Source organism: Antrostomus carolinensis, unplaced genomic scaffold, assembly GCF_000700745.2.
Source record: "Antrostomus carolinensis isolate BGI_N321 unplaced genomic scaffold, ASM70074v2 scaffold2262, whole genome shotgun sequence".
NCBI lineage: Eukaryota > Metazoa > Chordata > Aves > Caprimulgiformes > Caprimulgidae > Antrostomus > Antrostomus carolinensis.
In genome coordinates this window covers 62,518-86,761 of record NW_010297402.1, presented here as the reverse complement: position 1 = coordinate 86,761, position 24,244 = coordinate 62,518, and the positions used below count along the sequence as shown (strand labels likewise).

The 24,244-nt window shown below is 38.4% G+C and overlaps 1 protein-coding gene across 1 annotated transcript; it reads left to right on the top strand.

Moving 5' to 3' along the window:
* The first annotated feature begins 201 nt into the window (after window positions 1–201).
* TAB3 (TGF-beta activated kinase 1 (MAP3K7) binding protein 3) lies at window positions 202–15,367 on the top strand. Its single transcript, XM_010162087.1, has 6 exons — window positions 202–303; window positions 3,366–4,818; window positions 7,828–7,988; window positions 9,896–9,989; window positions 11,568–11,651; window positions 14,643–15,367. Exons 1-6 carry the CDS (start codon window positions 202–204, stop codon window positions 14,789–14,791), a joined length of 2,043 nt encoding a protein of 680 aa, XP_010160389.1. The 3' UTR covers window positions 14,792–15,367.
* The last annotated feature ends 8,877 nt before the right edge of the window (window positions 15,368–24,244 follow it).

The following is a 24,244-nucleotide window of genomic DNA, read 5'->3' as shown; positions in this document are numbered from 1 at the left end:
AGATATCTAGATCTAAAATGTAATGCAGTAATTCTTTTACACATGCAGCTGGAGAAGCAGGACAAGTTGCTGTGGTGGCTTAAAAGATGATTGCTTGTATTTTCTCTCCTGCAGAAAATGCCAGAAGCCTCAGAAGACCATAATCATTGGAAGGCCTGTTGACTTCCGTTTTTTGGTAATCTGGAACATCATCAATCTGGCATGGCGCAGGGCAGTCAACAACTCGATGTGCAGGTACTCCATGATCTCCGACAACGTTTCCCTGAGATACCTGAAGGGGTGGTATCTCAGTGCATGCTTCAGGTATGGTGAAGAGTTTTTAAGAGTCTGTGTATTTTATTTTTATTTTATTCTTTTCCAAAATATACATGGAACATAGATTTTCATTCTTTCGGTTTTATTTTGAAAGAGTGGAAGACTCCGCTACTTGCATTTTTGTCATGTCTTTTATCTACAAAGATTTATCATCCTTCACTTATGTTTGTGGCAGATTTTGCTGACTATTCTTCCTTGTTTATGCAACCTGTGACTGCATACATATAGGGAAGAAGGAAAGTGGCTGATGGAATTATTATTGATGATGACCACATGAATAACTTACTGGAGGAAATTTTAGCAAACAGTGACTCGTTCTTCCAAGATAAGGAACTGGCTTTAGCTAGGAATCTAAAGGTTTTCTGTCTTCATGGCATCTTTTTGCCACAGCTGTCCAAAGGTTTATTTTTACTTCTCTGTTTCCAAGTCAGGTAGCAGGGGTTTTTTTTTGGTTTTGTTTTTCCCCCCCCTTTCAATTTCTTCTTTCCACCTTTATCTAAAGTCGCAAATTGGAAGTGATAATAAGTGACTACACATAATCGTTTTTCAAAGCTGTGGTCATCTGGCAATACCTTCCATTAATGGGAAAATTCAGGAGTGGAATAGAAACATACACTGTCTGGTTTGGCCTTGTGTGGCTGTGGCTGAGGTGGAACCTAATGTGATAAACTGCTGCATGTGAAAGTAGCAAAGCTGTATTTGCATCCTACCTGTCCCTGGCAGGAGAGTAGATTTTACTTCTAACTGTGGCTGTAATTTTTGCGTTGTGTGTCTTTTAAATCATATAAATGCAAATGAATTGTTTCCAGACAAATGTAAAGCAGGGGAAGCCCTGCAGTGTAAAGCTTTACTTATCCTGACAGTTTTTTCTTTACTGTTAAGTACATGATCCTTTTGATGAACTATGTTTAAGTCATAGATATCTTTAAACTGATAAAATTAAAGAACCCCTAATGCTGCAGAAGCATATAGTGTTCTTTATCTATAATATGGTGTTCTGGATAGGTAGTTAACATTACACTGCAAATATCTGTATAGAATTTTCTTCCAAACCCACTTTATATTTGTTTTTAAGATACATGAGGTGGTTTCCATTAACCTGTTGCAATACATGCTCTAGATTTAAACCACTATGAGTTTTGATTCTATTAAAAAAAATTGAGAGTCCTTTCAAATGACAACCATGAGAAAATCAGATTAGGGCTTGTCCTGTCTACATTCTCTCTATCTCCATCTGCCCGGATAAGTGCCCTAAGGAAGCTGAGGACTCTCTATGAAGTCCTGTTTAGAGGGCAGGTGGCTGATGGCAGCAGTTAACTTTTTTGAGACTGCTGTCCTGGCACTCTAGTGCTGGTTATTATTACAAAGTCTGGTTCCCACATGTTCTGGTTTTAATTTTCTCTGTGATATGTCTGGTTCTTCGCATTGACCATTGAGGTCTAGAAGGGGAGCTTGGCACGAAGCATAGAAGCATAGAATGGTTTGGGTTGGAAGGGACCTTAAAGATCATCTGGTTCCAACCCCACTGCCATGAGCAGGGACGACTTCCACTAGACCAGGTTGCTCAAAGCCTCAAGGGGAAGTAGTCAGGGAGAAGTATCCACAGAGTGAGAGCCATATGTAATTAAGTGCTGGACTCTTCTGTCATGTTCAATAGTAAGTCTTCATCTGAGAAGATGCTGATATGTGTGTTCATCTGATGGTGAAATCTCATGAAGTTTTGGGGGAAATCATCTTTGCTTCAGTATTAAGACTGACTAGGTGTCAGTCCTTTAGAAAAGGAGTGTAACTGTGACTTTTCAACCAGCTGGATAGGCTGTTGAAAATTGTATCGCAAGGCCACATGAGTATTAATATGTATACAGACCTTATATAGTGATAGTATTTAAAATAGAAGTTTAAACATTATTTATGTATATTCCTTAGAATGGTAATCTCAGCACACTAAGGAAGGCAGGGATGTATGCATGTATTTATAAATGTGTACACGCTTGTTCTGGTAGGAGGTGCTGTACGTCATAGAAGGTACCAGTCTGGGATCACATCTAACAAAAAGTTAGGGTGCTGAGGGACAGATGTAATTGAACTTGACTTAAAGTGATTTTTTTTTTTTTCTTTAACTACTGTTTAAATTAAAAACTGAACCACAGCTGATACAGGCTGTTGTATGAGAAACTGGGAAGGAAGAAAATAAATCCACAATCTGGAATGCTTTCTAGTGATTTTACTCTTTTGGAAAAGCTATCATTAGTACCGTTCCTTTAACGAGACTAGATTAAGCTAAAATGTGTAGATAGGGGAAGAAGGGAAAGGGAATTCTCCATTATACTTTTGATTTGATTCATAATTTATTTTCTGTATAGTTTCAGCTGTTGGTACCACAGAACAAGTCAGGGTTTACTTAGTTTCCTCACTAATATATGAATTGAAATTGAGTTGAAATTATGTCAGAATTGTAAGATGCTTTATGGAATTGCCAATACTTTTTCAAGCAATACACATTATGAATTTGTTTTTAAGGCACTAAATTCCATTTCACCAAAAGAAACTGGTTTAAAATGTAGGGCTTTTAAACTTTCAGGTAAAGAGAATATTCGGGTAAACAGTCAAATAACAGTAAAAACAGTAAACTCCTGGGTAAACATTAAAATGTCACCTGCATTTTTGCTTCAGCCTTCCAGAGTTTGCAATTTTTATCTCGTTTAATTTGATTTGTGTTGTTATTAGAAGTAGCATTATTTGTACATACCTGGTCCTTGCAGAAGATGCCGAGAGCTCCAACCATTGCTCTCCCCAAAACTGGACTTGTTTTTTTAGCGTGTCATTCTGTAGCTCGTGTTACCACAGCATTTTACGAGATACAGTGTGAGCTCTGTACTACTTGCATGACATGACCTAGTAGATATTACCTTTATTTCGGAATTCCTGTCTGTGAAACATTATCCCTAGTTGTGTTCAAGCTAGGCTTGACTGCAGCTTCAGTTGAATGCTGAGCAGTGGTATTTTCCTTTTGCTGTTTGACAATAATAGGTGTCCATTCTTACTCCTAGAACAACAACAACCTAGATGCCTGTTGTCGAGCCCTCGCACAGGAGAGCAACAAATACTTATACATGGAGTACCATAGCCCTGATGACACCAGAATGAATAGAAATAGCCTTTTGCACATTAATCTGGGTATTCATCCTCATACCAGCTATCAGGCAGGGGATGGAGCTCAACTTAATGGTGGTCGTACACTGGTACACAGTTCAAGCGATGGACATATTGATCCACAGCGCACAGCAGGTAAACAGCTGATATGCTTAGTTCAAGAACCACATTCTGCTCCCGCCGTTGTGGCGGCTTCTCCTAGTTACAATCCATTTTTCATGAATGACCAGAATAGAAATGCAGCTACTCCTCCTCCACAGCCACCTCCACAGCCATCTTCCATACAACCAGGAATGAACACGTCTGCTATGCAAGGCCCTCCTCCCACGTATATGCACATACCTCGGTACAGTACAAATCCCATTACTGTTACAGTATCACAAAACCTCCCCTCTGGACAGAGTGTACCCAGAGCTCTACAAATTCTTCCACAGATTCCAAGCAATCTTTATGGGACTCCTGGCTCTATTTACATAAGACAAACATCTCAGAGTTCTTCAGGACGACAGACCCCTCAGAATACACAGTGGCATTCCTCGCCACAGGGCCCAGTTCCACATTATTCTCCCCGTCCTCTACCTGTGTATCCACATCAACAGAACTACCAACCTTCTCAGTATTCTCCTAAACAACCCCAGATCCCTCAGTCAGCTTTTCGGTCACCGCCGGCATCCCAGTGTCCCTCTCCCTTTGGCTCTCCTCAACACCAAGTTCAGCCTCCTCAGTTGGGTCATCAGAGTTCACATGTTTTCATGCCTCCTAGTCCTTCAACTGTCCCACCCCATCCATATCAGCAAGCATCCCAGACTTTTCAAAAACAAGGCGGTCACTCTGTATCATATCTTCCTCCTTTTGCTGGACCTAGTTTATCCAAAGGCTCCATGAATAAAATAGAAATTACAGTTGAGCCACCGCAAAGACCTGGAACTGCAATGAACAGAAGTCCTTCACCAATAAGTAATCAACCATCTCAACGAAACCAGCACTCACTGTATCCAGCCACTACTCCTCCTTCAAGCTCTCCATCAAGAGGTATGTCGGGTCAACCCAAACCTCCATTTAGTGTTAATCCAGTGTATATTACCTACACTCAACCAACTGGACCCACAGGTGCACCAACACAGTCTCCTCGGGTAATGGTATCTCAGCCAAACCCAACAATTTTTAAAATCACAGTAGGTCGAGCACCGACTGAGAATCTTTTAAATTTAGTGGACCAAGAAGAGCGTTCTGCAGCACCAGAACCTATTCAGCCTATTTCTGTAATCCCAGGATCCGGAGGAGAAAAAGGAAGCCATAAGTATCAGAGGAGTTCTAGTTCTGGATCAGACGACTATGCTTACACTCAAGGTAAATGTGTCACCCTGCAAACTGTACTATTGTGAAATGCATTTTCAGCTTGATTTTGCTGCTTACTGAGAAACGTTGAACCTAGACAGAAAAGAACAGAGATTGCACCAAAAGTCATCTAATGAGAGAGTTTGTTCTCATTTTTTAAAAAGATTTGCCAAATTACAGTCTAACACATAAAGAATTTCTGAGGTTCTTAAAGTTGCTATGCTTTTGATGTTAGGGGAATTTCTTAAAAGAAAACACTGCAACTAACAAGAGTAAGTGGTTTGTTCATATGCTGTGTGTCTGGTTTGCAAATTCTGTGTTGAAGAAATGTATCATAAATTGACATGTGGATTTTGTTATTTTGGGGTTTGGTTTTTTTTGTACTCAGGTGCTTTATAAAACCTGAAGCACTGACTTCTACAGGGATTTTGAATCCAATTTAGTTGGTTTAGGTTGAAGAGTTTTAAGTGAAAGAGGAGAGAGAGGTAGGATTGCAGCTAAAATTGCTATGGGTTTCAATACAAATAATATTTTTGTTTTGAAAGGTATTAAAATAATTATTTTGAAGAACTTTAGCAAAAGTTCACTTCTTTTACTTAGAGTTTTCAGAGGAGGAAGACAGACAAATCTTAGGCTGTATTTTCTGCTGCATAGGGATAGAATGTGGTTAGTCTTAATGCCACATGTAAATGAAGAATTATGTAATTTAGTTTTAAAAAAAAGTTTAAATCTAACCTTTAGCTGAAAACTGCTTTTCTCAGAGTAATCTGCTTTATAGATTTGAAACATTTAAAATTTTGCAAATGAATTGGTCAGCAAGCATTCAAACCAATCATTTGAGGTAATGACAGAATGATAATCATCAGCAATTATTGAAAGAATGAGCTTTGTTTCTGGATTTGGGTTTGGAAAAGAGAGTCTGTTCCTCCATTGCTCCTTCTGACCTTCCTTTCACTTTAGAGAGCTGAAACAATGGTTATGATACTGCCCTGCAGTTCTTGATTTCTTATTTGGCTTTGTGTCTTTTGAGCTATTCTAACTCATCAACAAAGAGCTATTCTGTACCTGGTAGGCCCAGTTAGAAATGTTATTTAGAGAGAACGAACACTAGTAGGTCTGTATCTCCTAGGCCATGTGCTTTGTTTGGTAGTGTTCCTGTTACAGCTTCATTAAAGATTACCAGTTATGTGAGAAAACTATAAGTAGGTTCACATAACTTAAGAAAAAACATACTCTGAAATGTAGAGTTCTGGTTTTGCCTTTGTATCTTTGACTAGATTTGTGTATTTGGAAAACAAAACCAGTAAAACTAGTGAGTATGTGCTTCTTGGGGCATCTGCTCTTGTGGCAGTACCTGCCACAGCTGTGACTTCATTAGAGCCTTTGGTGTTGCTGCACTCTGAACTCTGCATAAAAATAGATTGTAGAAGAATAAACGCTATATTCTTTACTACCACAAAGGAGTTCTTAAGAAGAGTATATTGAACAGCTTAATATAGAACAATTTTGTTTAGTTTTCTTTTGAATATGAACCGTTGTTAAAAGTTTTAACCGAAAATCCATTCTGGTGTCTGGATCTCCACTGTTTCTTTGTAGCGTGAGTCGTGTTTGATGAGTTGTACTAGAGTATGATGTGAAGCTACATAATGTAGTCATATCAGATGTTAAATTGGAGGAGTCACACAAAGACAAGGTTTGATGGTAATAATGTGAAATCATACAGTACTTTAAAAAAAAATGTGAGCTGTTATACTCTGCTTGCAGGACTTAGGCTTCTCAAAAAGTTCAGTAATACTGGTGCCTATATTGTAAAAACGTCTGATGTTACTGGGTAGGATTTTCAGTGTTTATTCTTTGGCTGTGAATTGGTGGATCTGTACAAAATCCAAAGTATAGTGCTACTTTTTTGCACAGAATACTGACATCTCATAAAAACATTGTCATATTTATGCTCCTGACTGGTTTGATTTGTTGATGTTTTGGGGTTTTTTCCTCCCCCAGTAAGCTGTGTCACAGTGTAGCTTATTTTTCTTTTTTTTTTCTTTTTTTTCTTTTTTTAGCTACTACACAAATATTCTTGAGATATGATGTGGTTTTGCTTTGGTAAAACAGCCAAATCAGAATGTGCTAAGCATCACACTAATTAACTTGTCCAGTTTTGCATCATGCTGGAATACTGAGAAATGTTCTTCCTGCTGCAGAAACTGAGTATTATTTTCTGTCTAGTCAGAGTTCTTTCGTTGACTGCTCTGCGAGCCCAACATCAGCTTGTGACTGAGAGTCATAAATTTCAGTGCCATGACAAAAATATGAGCAAGTGATTAACAGCAGAGAGAGGTTAGAGGACAGCAGATCAGCTCTATTGTGTAATTAAAGACTGAAGCACCTGAGCTACCCCAGCTTTTTATTTTCTGGATTCTCTAGGCTGTTTTATTGAAGTTCTGTAGTTCTGCCTTTGAGCGCTGGGGAACTCACAGTACTGAGAATTACAGCACCCTCTGAAAAGCAAAGTTATTATAGAATAATCTCTAATAGCAGTGAAAAAAAAAATTCAGGACTGATGTTCAGCTAATGTCTTAAGGCTAGTGTGTCAGCTGCTGCTGAGCAGCAGATCTGAAGTGTATGTTACCTTCTGATCTTACTTCTGGTATTTATGTTTTTTGTCAGTGCAGCATTAATATAACTAGGTTGCTGTTTCATCCTGAGAAGCTGTCTCCTTGTACAGGTGCCTTTGTATTTTTGAGACAAGAAAGACCAAATGCAAAAAAAGAAGCTTTGACCAAAATGGTAATAACAACTTCAAGTTACTGTCTAAAATGTGTTTTTATTCTGGAAGAACTTTGTTAAAAACTGTAGTTCATTTGGCATGAAAGCATCTTCACACTGATAGTTGGCTGCATGTTTATGATCACTTTTTTTTTTCCCCCAGAAAGGTCACTCATGAATCTTATGTATAAGTTATGAACTCAATTTTCCAGGTTTTTGTGTGTTAGTAACTATTTCTTCCATGTAAAACATTAGCCTTGCTGTTACATCAGCGAGCAAGGATGGAGAGGTTAGCAAAGGAACTGAAGCTTGAGAAAGAAGAGCTCGAACGCCTGAAAGCTGAAGTCAATGGTATGGAGCATGATCTAATGCAGAGACGGCTTCGAAGAGTTAGCTGCACAACTGCAATTCCAACAGTAAGCAATTTGTTAGTATTTTGATTCAAGATACAAATTAATTTTTTATGTTTTCATGAACTATAGTATATTAAAAATATTTTGGGGTATAAAATCTTCAGAATTGGAGGTGATTTTTTTAGTTCTTGGCTTGTTGTAAGCCAGTCCGTATAATTTAAGAAACAGTTATGTGTCCAGCTTTCTTAGTGTTCAGAACAGAATTTCTGAAACTTGCAAACGTGCTTTTCTGGATCACAGAACCGAGTAGATCGTTACTTTCCCAACAACCCATAAAAGTATATGTCCCAAGTCTATGTAAAGAACCTGAGCCATATACAGCTTGTTATCATCCAGTAAGGTTTCAGATTTTTTTTAAAAGGTATTTTGTTATATTGATGTGTTTTGTTGTGTGAGTAGTTGCATCTCCTAGACCAGGGGTCCTCAAACTTTTTAAACAGGGGGCCGGTTCACTGTCCCTCAGACACTGTCGGGGGCTGGACTATAGTTTAGAAAAAAAATGAATGAATTCCTATGCACACTGCACATATTTTATTTGTAGCAGTGCACAAAAAACAGGAAAAAATGCAATATTTAAAATGAAGAACAATTGTAATCAACAAAAACAAATAATATTCAATGTGAACTGTGGGCCTGCTTTTGGCTAATGAGATGGTCAATGTTAGGTTCCATATTTGTCACTGCTGGTTGCAGCAAGTGATGCCAGTGTTCATCAGTTAGTCTGGGTCTGACTGGAGATTTCAGATGTTTCCTTCGGCCTCTCGCCCGCCGCAGGGGGCAGGTCAAGGACGAGGCGCTGGTTCCAGCCCAGTCCCACTGGGGGGGGTTGGGGAGTTCTGTAAATACCGGCCAGCCGGATTGAGGACCCTGGGGGGCCGCATCCGACCCGCGGGCCGTAGTTTGAGGACCCCTGTCCTAGACAATCTGTTTCCCATCTGGTATGTGCAGCAGGATGTGCCAAGTAACTTCTCAGTGACAATGTTGGCTGAAATAGTTGGCACCTCTCTCTCCTCTTCCTTGTTGATTCTTCCTATATATGTGACTTCCGCATGCAAGTGGGTCTAGCCCAAAATCTGTGTGGCTCTGATAAGATAATTCATCTGACTGAAAAATAACTTGCACTTTGTGCAGTTGTTAGCCAGATCAGTTCAGAGGTACTCAGTGTGTTGACATAAACAGTGCACACACAGCTGTAGCCTCAAACATTCTGTGATGTTGTGACTCTGTCTGTGATGCTGGAATGTATCCTGTGATAGGATAGTTATTCCTACATAGATGTTAATAGGCGCTGCTCTGAGCATTAAAACACTTTGTATTCCAGTAGCTTGGGGTTTCTTAATGATATGCAAATATATGGACTTAAACAACTGATTATTCTGTTAAGAATAATTACTGTCTTGCAGCATTGAATTATTTAAATATACTGGGCTAGAAGGTTTGGCATGTTGAAACTCCATGGGGTGATGCAAATAAATAAATTTCTGATGCAAATAAATAAACTTCTGACCTTATTCGGTTATAATTGAGTAATAATGTGAACTGCAGCTCGTGTTCTGTTTCCTGATCATCTTAATGTAAGCTCATGTAGCAAGTCATCATTATATCCAGAATTTGACAAGGTGTGTGGTTTTATAAACTTGCACTTAATTAGGTCTTCTTACTAATGAATTTTAATATTAAGTAACTTGTTCATTTTTGTTGATTTGGTTTGTTTTCCTCCTCAAATGCCAGTACAATAATAAAATGGGTACAGGGAACGGGACAGACAGTGGAATCTTGACTGGTTTTTTAGTGCCTTATTTATGCTCAGTTTCTAATAAAGCTGTTAACAAAGATATAGTAATGTTATTTCTGTGTCAGATAAGATACTGACTTTCCCACAATTACTATTTTGGATTGTTTCTTTCTAGCCAGAGGAAATGACCAGATTGAGAAGCCTCAACAGACAGCTCCAGATAAATGTTGACTGTACACTGAAAGAAGTTGATCTCCTTCAATCTAGAGGTATAGAATTGATAGTTTTTTTAAAACATAGTTTAAATATGGGTGAGACCAAGTTGGGTGAGAGTGTTGATCTGCTTGAGGGTAGGAAGGCTCTACAGAGGGATCTGGACAGGCTGCATCGATGAGCCCAGGCCAGTTGTGTGAGATTTAACAAGGTGAAGTGCTGGGTCCCACACTTGGGTCACAACAACCCCATGCAAGGCTACAGGCTTGGGGAGGAGTGGCTGGAAAGCTGCCTGGCAGAAAAGGACCTGGGGGTGTTGGTCGACAGCTGAACAGGAGCCAGCAGTGTGCACAGGTGGCCAAGAAGGCCAATGGCATCCTGGCCTGTAGCAAAAATAGTGCGGCCAGCAGGACCAGGGAAGTGATCATGACCCTGTACTTGGCACTGGTGAGGCCACACCTCAAGCACTGTGTTCAGTTTTGGGCCCCTCACTACAAGAAAGACATGGAGGTGCTGGATTGTGTCCAGAGAAGGGCAACGAAGCTGGTGAAGGGGCTGGAGAACAAGTCTTATGAGGAGCGGCTGAGGGAACTGGGGTTGGTTAGCCTGGCGGAGGCTGAGGAGAGACTTTATTGCTACCTGAAAGGAGGGTGTAGAGAGGTGGGTGTTGGTCTCTTTTCTGAAGTGACAAGAGGAAATGGCCTCAAGTTGCACCAGAAGAGGTTTAGGTTGGATATTAAGAAAAACTTGTTCACCAAAAAAGTTATCAAGCATTGGAACAGGCTGCCCAGGGAGGTGGTTGAGTCATTGTCCCTGGAGATATTTAAAAGATGTGTAGATGAGGTGCTTAGGGACATGATTTAGTGGTGGATGTGACAGTGGTTGGACTTGATGATCTTAAAGGTCTTTTCCATCCTAAATGAGTCTGCGATTCTAATGTAGTATGTACTGAAGTGCGGATTCTTGGACTCTAATTTTAAAGTTCAGTTTTGATTATCAATATCAACTTACCTCTAAAAGGTGTCTTTTTCCATTGCAACCTGATAAATGTGACTTGCTAATATTTCTGTTGGTCAAGGTAAATTACATTTCCAAGAAAGTGGTGACGTAAAACTGACTTTAAGAGCAAATTGAAAAAAAAAATACTCCTTAGTGAGTGTTCTTTACTTAAATTTTTAACTTTTTGCTGACAAAGGCTCTGAGCGAGTAATACAGAACAGAACTACAGGTTGTAACCAAGAACCTGGCAAACAGAAATCTACTTAAGTCTGAGAATCCTCTTTCTGTGGAAGAAACTTGACATAAATACATTGCTATAGGTTAGAATATACATAGTGTTCCTTTTTTACCAAGAATGTGTCGTACAGAAAGATTGACATTTTCACATATTTTTAAAACAATACAGAACATTGAGTTGGAGTTGATTCTTCAATACAGGATTAACCTGCTAAAAATCACTAGAATCAACACAAAACTGAACATACATGACAAAACACTACTGAAGAAAAAGCTAATATATAATAATCTCATAATAAGAAGATGTATGAAATCTGAAGCCTCTGGATGTCCCTGTCACTGGTGTAGGTGTGTGAGTAACCTTGGAGTTACACTTTCTTACTTTTCTCTTCTGACAGGGAACTTTGATCCGAAAGCCACGTGTAACTTCTATGATAACATAGAGCCTGGTCCTGTTGTGCCACCAAAGCCATATAAAAAAGGTAGGTCAATGCAGTTGCCTCATCTGCATTGAGAAAGCTTATTTTTTTCCTCTTCATTTTTTAAAAACTCCTGTGATGACAGGAAGGAATTCTAATTGTTATAACTTTTCTCTCTATATAAACCGAAACAGAACGTTTTTATGGAAGTGCAATAATCCTGGCTACAACTCGTTTTCCTCAGGCATGTTCTTGCAAAGGAATGTTCTGTTAATGTGTTGCTTGTAAATACTCTTATTGACTGTTAGAAAAAGAGTTGAAAGTACACAAATGTTGTATACATTATGGGTTTTTAAAAATATTTCTAGATTAAAAGCTCTGTCAGATTTATTTAGCTGTCTTCTAATACATGTTAGGATTTTATAGTGTAGTGGGATCTTTTATGCAAGTTCAGTTGGTCACAGCAGCTTTTCAAAATTTGCATTTATATTTTTAATTATATTTTAACTTGACTTGTCACACTTTACCTATTTTTTTGTGCAGAGTATGAATTTCACAGTAGCTCTGAAATTTTAGCACAGCAAGGGCTTCTGATATTTTAAGGAGCAAGAGGATACATTTCCTCACATTGGTCTGAAGAGATAAGGGTGTCCCACTTGTACAAGTTCATTACTGGTTTCTGAAATTTTCTGTGCTAATTGTTTAGTATCTGGGAGTCATATCCAGCTGAGGACACTTAAGTTTTATGTAAGCACAGGAGCTATGTATTTAGTCCCACTTTTTACCCAATAGAGATGCAGTCGGTGCATCCCAGAGTGACGCAGCTCGCCATTCCTAGGCTCCTAGTGCCATGCAGCTTGGTAGCTCTCTGAACTCCACTACCTTTAGCAGTGATTTTGGAGCAGAATCCAACCTCTTGTCTTAGGTATTTTTTGAACATTTTTTTTTTTTTCTTCCTGAAATCTGTTAAAAGAATGATTTCAAATGTTAGTGAAAGTTTTTAAACACTTTATCTCTTTCTGCTGAAATGGCCAGTCTAGGATCCTGTGCTCTGATACAGAGAAAACAGCGGCCTTTTCTCTGAAAATATTATGTGTGTGATAAGATTTATAATATTGTGTCTTCTCTTACTGTAAAAAACAAGTACTGAAATAGTGGAAAAGAAGTCACTCTTCTGAATCAGTAATTATACTATCTGCTTGAAAATCCAAATTTTGTAAATAAGTTCTAGTTGCTGATAAGCACTTCACAAAGGTTTTTGCAGTTGAATTTTGAATTCATATAAGGAAATATTTCCCTGTCTTTTGAAGTAACTATTTTCCCCTTTGATATAATAAGATGCTTATTGTGTGGAAATGTAAAAGAAAGAGAAGGCTGAGAACTACTGCTCGTGGTTCTAAAAAGCCCAATACTGAGCCGTGTTGCCTGCATAGGTGATAGTGTCCGAGAAAGGCGGTAGTAGCAGGTGAGCAGTGGCACAAAGGCAGCTGCCTGGATTCGTGTTAAATTGCAGTCGTCATGTGGTTGATTTAAGGCACTGCTACTTCATGATGCTTTAAGAGATTTTTCTGAATTACACTAACCTATTTCATTTATTATTTCAAAGCAAAATAATGTGTAAAACTTGCATGAAATAAGTGATTTTATTTGGCATTTGGAAGGATCATGTCTTACAAGAATTTGTACAACTTCTATGACTGTCTTCCCAGTTTTATCTGTCAACTTACTAGAGAGACAGAGTTGTAAGGCTGGTGTACAGTATTCTCAGGTTGGCTTTTAACATGGAGTCATAGAAATAATGGGGTTTTTTTCTTAAAAAATTCAGTTTCCTTAATATTCAGCTGTTGAAGGTGTAGGCAGACAGACAGGTATGGGCAGACAAGGGTCTGCTCTGTGCTGCCATCTGGCCAGTCAATGTGAATGCAGTCTAGTGCCCACTACGTGCTTGCTTAGAAGGAATTTATCAAGGCCAAGCACTGTTAATGTGACTATGCAACTTGTGAAGCAGAGAGGGTTTATATCTAAACGAGGAGGTTAGTTTTATTTTCTTTAAGTACATCTGTGAAGACAAACCTAAGCACTATTTGCACTAACTTTGTCATCAGCCATCTGCTAGATTTCTTAGCAGATGACAGCAACATGTGCACTATCAATTACAAATCGCAATCCTTTTTTACAACATAAATTCTCTTTTGATTAAGCTGTTCTACAGATGTTTGTTTAGGAGATTGGTATCTTCTAGGTATGTGTGCTAATGTTGTTTTGAATATTAACATTTTGTAAAGTGTGGTTCCACATCCTAGGAGTATTTGTTACTTTTAGTAGATAACCTGAAGTCTTGAAGTGGTGGTAGGAGACATTGGAAAACTGAGTCTTTCCATGGGTTAATACCTAAGGTATGATTTGCATACATACTGGTTTTATGAATGAGAACAGACTTAAGTGCTGGTTCACATACACACATCCCTACTGCAAAACATGAGGAAAAAAAAAAAAATCTTGTTTTGAAACAAGCCTGTCATTTTATTTTTATATTGTATCTTCTTCAGCCTGCTTAAATGCTAGAAAAAGATGCAGAAAATAGTTCCTTCAAATGGTCTGACAGATGATATAAGTTAGAAATAGGCTTTCACTTTAGGTAGAGTTTATTGGAATTTAAATTTGGTAATAGACTACTGTACGTAAACCTATGAAGTCATTCCTTAACAGGATGATGCTGCAGTGCCAGTAGCAAAATTTTTAGTACATTTTGAGCCATTAAACCTTTAGCAGTGTCAGTGGCCTAACAGTGGTGACTGCTCTTTTTGTTTTTAATATGGTATGGTTAAGCGACTTATTACAGAAGTGAAATACTTTGAATATTCAGATTTCACAAAATGAATTAGAAGTCCTTCAGCAAAAGACATCTAATGTTACCTAAATGGAAAAGTTTCCATGTCCATTTTAAGACAGAACGTTTAATGAGGTGACAGACCAATAATATTATACTGCCTATCATCCTCCTCTTCTGAAATAAGGAAAAGTGTTTTGTTTTGTTTTGTTTTGTTTTCTTAGAGCATCAACACAGCTCCAAACAGACACCACGGACTCAGCCAAGAGATGAAGACTTTGAAGGAGCTCCATGGAATTGTGATAGCTGCACCTTTCTAAATCACCCAGCACTAAATCGCTGTGAGCAGTGTGAAATGCCACGATACACCTGAAAATCAGAAAGGGGCTGCATTGGGTTGAAAACAGGCTCTCAAGCCAACAGCTGTAGGAGAAGGAAACATGAGGAACCTTTCAGTCCATCTACCCTGCCTTTGCCAGTCAACAATCTTCATATTGCAAGGGGTGGGAGTAATGTGTTAAGATGTTTCTGCTTGTGCTACACTAAAATAAATTAAGGGTGAAATTCTTTTTTATCCCATTGCAGTGAGCAAAGCAGAAAATGAAACCTGAAAATGTAAAAGGATTAATTTTGGGAAGAATGTATACAGGAAAGCAAATAACTACTGGTGTTTAGTCCTGTGGTTATAGTTACTGCTTAGTGGCTCTAAAAAAAAAAAAAAAACAAAAACAAAAAAAACACACCTCTTTTTTTAAAAAAAAAAAAAAAGTATAGGACTCTTAGTAATGGTGTGAATTGTTACACTTAACCAGAAAAACTGAAGAGCCAGAGCTGACTTAACCTGGCCACAGCTAGCTGGAAAACAAAGGCTCCCTGTGCTTCTAGATTGTAAGCTGCTGAAAAAGAAGACAGGTAAATGCAATGATAAATTTCGCAATGTATAAAAAAACAAGAAGGGTATTTGTAATTGCTGCTTTTTTTCAGGGTAACTTAGGTCTACAAAGAATTGGTGTTTGAAATGGTAACCTAAGGTGACTAAATGAGATACCGTATGAGTGTTACAGAGAGTTTAATCAGAGGTAATTTTTTACAATCCCTTTTGCTTGTACAGTGCTCACCTGGCTGTGTCAACACTGGTAATAAACTAAGAATGAATTCTACCGTATTACAGATGAAAATACTGCTGCATGCTTTCATTAGGCCATCGTGTTTCAAAGCTAAAAGTATGCTTCTATATACAACAACCTTCTAAACCTGTGCTCTGTAGCAGCACAGGGACATATGCCAAACACAGACTACTCCAAATTTGGTTTGAAAGACTTGAGCTCAGCCATGGTTGCATATGAGAAGAGTTTGTACCCAGTTCCTTAGGCCTTTGCAGCTTCCAATTTGTGAAGAATTCATGATGTTTACAGCACAGAAGGTACTTTGTGCCCCAGTTCAAAGTTAGCTGAAAACGAATTAATCAATTAGCTCTTCAGTAGAGGTTTATTTGCACATTGTTAATAAACCAGCCTGTATAAAAAATAGCAGATGCCAGATCCTGAAAAATTACACACTGCATTCTTTTTATTTTGGTCAGGAAATTTTTGCCGTAGGTTGAAGAACACAAAACTTGCAACTGCAAATCATACTGGTACTTTTATGCATATGATACACTGTATTATAAAGGTGATGTTCAATTTGTTTGAATGCTTCAGGTTGCTGTAATAAAGCACTCAATACTTGTGAAATCAAACTTGGGTTTGGGCAGCTGAGTGATTATGTTACACAACTGTGTGACTGCGTAGGATGTTCTTCTGTACTGGTCAGAAGCTCATACAGTGCATTTGAGTTTTTACTGTATAACTTTGTCAAGATTCAGAGAAGCAAGCGAGCACGTCAGCTGAGTTATGGTAATTGACTTTCCAACTGTGAGGCAAAATGTGCTAAACCTTACCAGGAGAGATTTAAACTACTTCATTTTAAATCACGGCAGCCGCATCCATATGGTCAATTACCGCAATTCCCTTGATGTGTGGTAACATGTTAAGCTGTGGTAGAACAATCATGCGTCTGAATCCTTTTTTAAAATCAAGCAGCGTTTGTAAGGGGTGGGTGGAGGCAAACTCATCTTGACTGCATTGCTCAATCTGGTGTCTTCTGTCTTTGCAGTTTATAAAGATAACAGTAAAAAAACAAACTGTGATCTCTAGATGAGGAACCAATATTTTATCTGGCATTTTTCAATATGTTCTTGCACTAATTAAATCTTCAGCATAATTTTAAATGAGCTAAGAGATCTCCAGCAATCAGTGTGCACCACTGATGAGCAAAACGAAGACAAAGGCCTCAGAGCTAGTTTTCCTTCCTTCCTAATGATTTATATTACTTTGTGGGGAGCTAATCACATGGGGAAAGGTATTAAAAAATTGCTGTCAAATGAAGTTAGAAGGCAAATATTAATTTTGTTTATATAAGTGGACAGTCTGGCAAAACTGAGAAAACCAGAAAACAGATGAGCAGAAGCATTATACCTGGGATAAGCAGGACCTTAACAGTTGCTGTTATCAGCTGTATAATTAATTACTCAAAACAATACCGGTGACTTCATGAGTTTTCTGTCATGATGCCTTTGTCTTATTTCAATTTTCTGTTCATTTGTACTTCTGTCAAAGCATTTTTCTCTGGAATTACAAAATGATAGCAACTGAAATGACAGTCAGCAAATGAGAGTAGGTGTGTCAGGCATCAATACGGTTGTGCCATTTTCAGACAGAATAGATGCTACTTTTGAAGGGGGGGAGGGGAAATGCATGCAGTCCAATAATTCCCCAAGCTGTAATAACCATAAATGGAGACTTGCTAATCTTAGTCGGGGCTTCACCAGAGGAAGAGAAGGAAAGCTGCCGTGACAGCAAGATACTTTTTGGAAGACTGCATGAGTGCTGTTAAATCACAAATGAATTCCTTCGTACCAATAGTTTTACTCCACCTTTTCAATTACTCTCATTTGTTGCTTGTACAAAAAAAACCCCTTCTGTTCTGTTCTTTTACTTCCAAATGCCCATACTCAAAACATTAATAGTAAAGACTTTACATGGTGCTTGAATATTTTTAGCTTGTTAGAATGTAAATTGTATTACGAGTATTGGAAGATCCATTTTCCTTCTGAAAGCAGATGACGCCATTCACACCCCAACTGAATTGTAGATTATGCCAAAAAAATTGGTTTATGTAATATTTATTGAATGCACATAAAACCCTAATGTCAGCTGGCATACAAAATGCACTGTATTGTATAAAACTTTTGTGTGTGAGTGTGTGTGTGAATGGTGGGATGCTGATGCAGTTGTGTTGAGTTAATGCACTACTTGTGTTTTCTTTTTTCCTTCATGTCTGAGCTTTCCCTCAACCGTGCTACTAGAGTGATAGAGTTTGTAACTGACTTGGACATTCAGATATTCAAAATAATTTCACTGTTCATTGAAATTTTATAAAGGTTGTTTTATATTTACTGTGCTATTAAGATGAATTCCCTTTAATTATAGAATACTACTGTAGTTCTTTAAAACTTTATTTAGAATGGGGCTTGTGGAAAATGATTCAGAACATAGTAAACCAAAAGAAATCCTGAACTTTGGATCTACTTTTAATTTGATGTAATTGTTAGTCTTGTTTGGGTGAAGAGGTAAGGGGTGGGAAGTCAAGCAAAAGGAAGTACTTTGTAAAATGTAGTCTTAGATCAAGATTGAATTGTGTATCTGTGTGTCTGTGGTATGTGTGTGTTTCCCTTGAAAAATGGGAGGTGTGGTGAAAAGGTGTAATAATTCTTAAAAGAGCTGGTCTCAGTACTTTCTGATTATGATATGCTACTAAATCACATTTTTTTAAAAAAAAAGCCTTTTCTTTTAGTTACTTTATCTGTCCCAGTTAAACATCTCTCATTTCTAAATACTTTTACATTTAATACTGATTGTAAAACCCCTTGAAAATGAAATAAAAATACTTGAGTTGAAATGGGGACAAAACAAAATAAAAACAATAAAGAATGTTTTAAAAAAGAATGTGAGAATATTAAATATGTTAAAAACAAGCTTGTCATCAGGATGATAGTTTTTGTTTTAAAATTCAGTAGTGTACCCGAGAATGTGAAAACGACTGTCCTGACGCGAAGTGGACAGTTGGACATAAACAATTCATCAGCTTATTTGGTGCCACAGGATTTACATGCTCTGTACTGCAGTGACTCTAAATTCTGTAAAGAAAGAAGACATGCACAGATATCACATCTCATAGTCAGTACTGTCTCTATGTGCTGCTGCATTTGTTTTGTTTCAAAATGTCAATATTCTATGAAGCTAGCCATGACTGAATTTTGCCAGATTTCTTCAGTTTGGGGCTTTCGTTGCTGTTTATGTCCATACATATTAATGCGGCTATTTTTCTTGGTTTTGAATAATCAGAAATCAATGGAGTTAATGCAATATTATAATCCTGGATTTTCAGTACCTTTGAAGCCGTTTTTAAAAAAACTGTGTTCTTGAAATTTATTTATTTATGGTGGCACCAGTGTATCTAATCCATATTTCCTGCTGTGTGAAACCCTGTTAAATTTTTTCATTAAAAAAAAAAAAAAGACGACACGATCTTGTTTAATCCTGTATATATGGTGTCTACATTCTAGATTTGTGTATGCTGTGAATGAACTTATTACTAAGAGATGAAATTGTATAAAAGCATTCAGAGGCTATGCATGCATGGTACCTCCAGAAAGTGCATACTCAGAGTTGCAGATTCCTGCAAAAATAAATTAATAAAACTAAGCAAACATCACATCCTGCATTTGTTCTTGTATGTAGTAGGAAACATTTAAAAATCACAACCCTTTTCCTTTCATAGTCCAGTTGCTTCTGGTCTTCCACTCGAAGCCATAGCTATAGCGGATTTATTTCAGGGCTTTTGGGGTTTTCTTTTTGAAGCATTGAGTACCTGGATTATGGAAGTCCATCTTCTGCTGTCATCTTCTACTAAAGGCAATGCTCTGGGAGAGGGTGGAGAATTTGAAATGCATAAATCAGTATGCGGGGAGTTTATTAGTATGTTTTCTCAATTGCCTTGATTGGATCAGTTTACCATAATCTAAAACTTGAAAACTCTGTAGCTGTGCTACAGCCATATTTTGTTCACATAAAGTTTTAGTCCTTAAACACACAATGGTCTAACAAACCTACCACAAATTTGAGTTTGACCTTTTGTCAGTAAACCTATGTAAGAATTTAGTTTTGCATTCCTTTTACTGAATTGAATTTATAAAAAAAATTAAATAGGGTTGTATTTTAATCAAGTATTCAATTTTTTCACTCTAGGAATAATTGCAATTGGAAATTTAAAAAAAAAAGTTTCAAAGCTTAAAAAAGTTGGAAATGTTAAGGTACCTATAAAATATATAATGCTAATAGAGAGGACACAGTGATGAAAGATAATAGATCTAAAAACTGCCAGTGGCCACTGTTGTTTTGTTACTCTTTCACTGAAGTCATGAGGATCTGCCTGAAATAACTACATACAACCTGCTGATTTCTGCATAAGAATCGCTTGGGTTTGACATTATTGCACCATGTCTTAAACCTGCGGTGCTGAGAAAGGTGATTTGTCTTGTGCTCTGGTAAGTATTCCAGGAATTAAGTGCTGCTGCTTCCAATCAGTCACAGTGATCCAACAGTGCTGGGTAAGTCCTGTATTCTGTTTGCCTGCACCCTCTGTGGTTGGAAATATACTTTCTGAAAGGGGGTAACTTGGGTAACTGATTTCACCTAACAGCTGGACTCAAATCATTATATATTAAATGAGTTACCTGACGTTTTGTGGAAACCTCAGAAAGTTGTTAGAGAAGGGGCTGTGTTAATTTTTAGATAGAGCGTCTGTGGTTTTGACATGTTCTAATTTGACAGTAAAAACCAGGCCAAACCCATAAAAGCCTCTTGCAGGAGTGACACTTTGTTTTACAAAATATTCTCTCTGTCTAGAAAATAGTAATGTTTTGATTTTAAAATAAATTGTTAAAATACTTATAAAAACTCCACTCTGCAGATAATTATTTTCTAGTTAGGCAAGACTTACCACCTTGCATGTATTTGCTGATTTTACAAGTTCCATTTTGGAAGATTTTGACAAATTAATTGTCCTTTATTCCCAAATCATAGTGACCTTGTTGAAACTAGCAGAGTTTGCTTTAAAAAAAGGAGTAAATACAGATCTGTTACTGCTTTAGAAACAAAACTAAAAAGCCTCAGAATAAAACATGTGACACAGGTGCTACTCGATTTTTTTACTAAAAACTTAATTTATTTGGAAGTGTTTTAGGAAAAAAGTTTAGGCATGTAGAGAGTAGGTTTTATTTTTTCATTTTAGGAAAAGTTTTGCTAGTTGAGACAGTTCATCATAGGTTTGAAAGTCATATTCTGATTCCAAACTGATAACAGCTGCTGTACATCAGTTGGTACCAAACTCTGATGTTGGTTACAAAGACCAGGAGTAGCAGCAGTGCCTGGAACTGCTGGGGGCAACTGCTGGGCTGAAACAGGATGTGTGGCGTTTTCTGGAAGCATTTAATTGCCATAGATTATGGCCCCATGACATCTGCTGCGATGTGCGGCCGGTATGTGGCAGTGAAGCATTGTGGGTTGCAGCGAGTTGGTTGTCCCCACCTGTCACGAGACGAGTCAATGAGTGCTGGCTACTGGCACGCCTGGTGGTGTGTGCACCTACCTCACAGAGCCTGCCTTCAGTTTGGTCACCCAGCATGTGGATGTTCCTGGGGCAGGAGAGATTGTTGGCCTTTTAGGAAGCAATAAAAATTTAAAAAGAAAAAAAAAAAACCTACCCTGCAAAACCTGCTTCCGTGCTGTAAATTGAAGGTGTATGTTACTGCTCAGTGCGTATTATTTAAAGGACATAGACCTACGGGAGCGAGTCCAGAGAAGTGACATGAGAATGATTCAGGGGCTGGAGCACCTCTCCTGTGAGGACAGGCTGAGAGAGTTGGGGCTGTTCAGCCTGGAGAAAGAAGGCTCTGGGGAGATCTTATAGCGGCTTCCAGTACCTGAAGGGGCTCCAGGAAGGCTGGGGAGGGACTTTTTACAAAGGCAGGGAGTGAGAGAACAAGGGGTAATGGCTTTAAAATGAAAGAGGGGAGGTTTAGATTAGATATTCGGAAGAAATTCTTTACTGTGAGGGTGGTGAGACACTGGAACAGGTTGCCCAGAGAAACTGTGGATGCCCCCTCCCTGGAAGTGTTCAAGGCCAGGTTGGATGAGGTCTTGAGCAACCTGGTCTAGTGGAAGGTGTCCCTGCTCATGGCTTAGAAGGAATTTGTCCAACCCATACCATTCTATGATTCTATCACAATTTCTCAAGGGCTCTTAGAATCATAGAATGGTATAGGTTGGAAGGGACCTTAAAGATCATCAAGTTCCAACCCCCCTGCCATGAGCAGGGACACTGCTGGTTTATTCTCAAGTATCCTGAACCAGTCTTGCAAGTTCCTGGCACTGGGGGTTATATTTCATCTGAAATTTTTCTTCTCTAATTTTGAGGCTATTCAATTAATTCTACTGATTTGGAAAAGCTGAAGTTGCTGTTGGCAATGTAAATGGGTCTCTTTGCAGAGATCCCTGTGTTCTCAAGAGTGCCTAGAGTGACTGCCCAGGGTCCAGATCCATGGGTAGTACCCCTGTGACCCATCCCCTGAGGAGGAGGAGAATAATAGTCACATACTATTTCCAGACAGGTACATGGGTTTAGGGTAAGCAGGGTCTGAAAAAACTTTACAGAGAATAACTTTTGTTCTTGTGGTGACTTGTGAATCCCTTTCCCCTAATTACATTTCTCTTTATGCTTTGCTTTCTCCATGATGAACAGCTGTGGTGGTGAAAAGACTTGGTCATCTTTCACCACCACAGATGCTGCAGCCTGATGGATTGGCTTAGTTGCTGTTCCAGGTAACTGAATTTAACTTCTTTTTTTCCCCACATTTGTATCAAACAATTGTTCACAAGCTATGCAAACGGTCTTTTCTCTTTTTTCTTTTTCTGAGTAATAATGATATATGACCATGAATCTGTCACTGATCATTATCTTTTCAAACTCTGAAAATTTCAAAGCTACAGTAAGTAGGCAATGGGATTTGTGTACATTCACACTCTTCACAACAGTGATACCTCAGATCAGTGTTGTACCACAAAGAACTAGATACTTTATAAAGCAAATCTTAACAATTACATGTCATTTTGAAACTTACTTCAGGCTTTACTATTACTTTTTTAATGAAACTGAGAAGCAGACTGGCTGATTTGATCCTGTAGCGCTTTTAAGAAACTCAAGTTAATGCTGCTAGTAAGAATTGTTATCTCTGGCAGAACAGCAACTGCAAGACACAATTTGCATACCTTGTTTTGTGCGACTGAAGTGGCATAAGTTTGAAATAAGTTTATTTTTTAAAAATATGTATGTTGGCCTTTCTTATCACATCATTGCTTAAATAAAAAGCTAAGTGATTTATATGCAAAACATTTTCATCTAGTAGTCCAGGTATTACAGTATTAAAACAGAGAACCATCAATCAGATTTTACAAGAAACTGGTAACAAGATCCTTTTTATTTTCAACTGCAGCAATATTAAACTTACCAAACATGATACCATGTGCCTTTTAAATGTTCTAACATGTTTTCCCACTTGATTGCCTTCCAGTTCTGGTCCAAGATTAAATTTATTCTGCTTTGGCTAAGGAGGTTCCCCAAGTATTTGATGGTTCCTTGACTGAGATTATCTGATAGACAGCTTTTTTTTTTTTTTTTCAAATTACTAACTTTCAGGTCTGCAACTGTTCTTGGTGCAAATGCTGACCTTGTGAGCATTGCCTTCTCTCCAGCAATGCTACTGTAAGTGAAGAAGACTCTTAGAAGTGAAAGAATCCAAATAGATTAACTAGAGGTTTTGAAGACAACTCTGTGAGTGTTGAACAGCTATGTGCATGCAGGATCTGTCATGAAAAATAATCTTCATTATTTAAATGTTTTTCTGAGATTTTATTCCATCTGGAATAGAGACTGCTGCAATTTGCATCCCAGTGCAAGAGCAGCATTCATGTAAAACTCCAAGTGATTCCTCCCTCTGAATTTAATCTTTTAGAAAAGCAGAGAATGGGTTAACTGTATCCATTTTTTCCCTCCCTCTAGTGGGACTGGGGTGCAAAGCCCTACCATTTGTGGTTCTTTACAGTGTTTATTCTTGTCAGAGCTTGACTTTCAAATCACAGCTATGTGTTCTCAGTATCTAGAACTGAAGCAATAGCTGTTTTTCCTACTTGTCTTCGTGATCTGCCTGGATCAATGGCAATGCTGAGACTCCCTGCAGCCACCCAGGTCCCTAATCTCAGAGCATGGCTGTGTCCTGGTGCCCTCTTCAAATACACGTGCCTTCACTGGGAATCAAATGGAGTTGGTTTATCGTATGGGCAGGGTGCCTCCACTACTGAGGTTATAGAAAATAAGATTATTAGGATCCAAGCTGTACATCTTCAGTCCTTCTATGCTGTAGATCAGGGTAGGTGGATACCCTGTCTTGGGCAAGGAGACTGAGAAGCCTTTGGAGAAAATTGCAAGGGTATACAACTGCTCTTGTGTGCCAGGTGCCAGGAGCTGGGGAGGGTGAGGGCAGCCCCTGGAGAGACCCCGTATCTCATCCTAGCTGCCAAGGAGATCCATGCTGGACATGTTGTATTGGGTTTGCGTGGCAAAGTTTTGGTAGCAGGGTGGGGCTACAGGGGTGGCTTCTGTGAGGAAC

Excerpts from the sequence above, each read along its gene's own strand:
- TAB3 (XM_010162087.1), top strand. The coding sequence starts at position 202 with ATGGCGCAGGGCAGTCAACAACTCGATGTGCAGGTACTCCATGATCTC. Across the intron at positions 304-3,365 it reads TATCTCAGTGCATGCTTCAG|AACAACAACAACCTAGATGC; the intron begins GTATGGTGAAGA and ends TCTTACTCCTAG. Across the intron at positions 9,990-11,567 it reads TGATCTCCTTCAATCTAGAG|GGAACTTTGATCCGAAAGCC; the intron begins GTATAGAATTGA and ends CTCTTCTGACAG.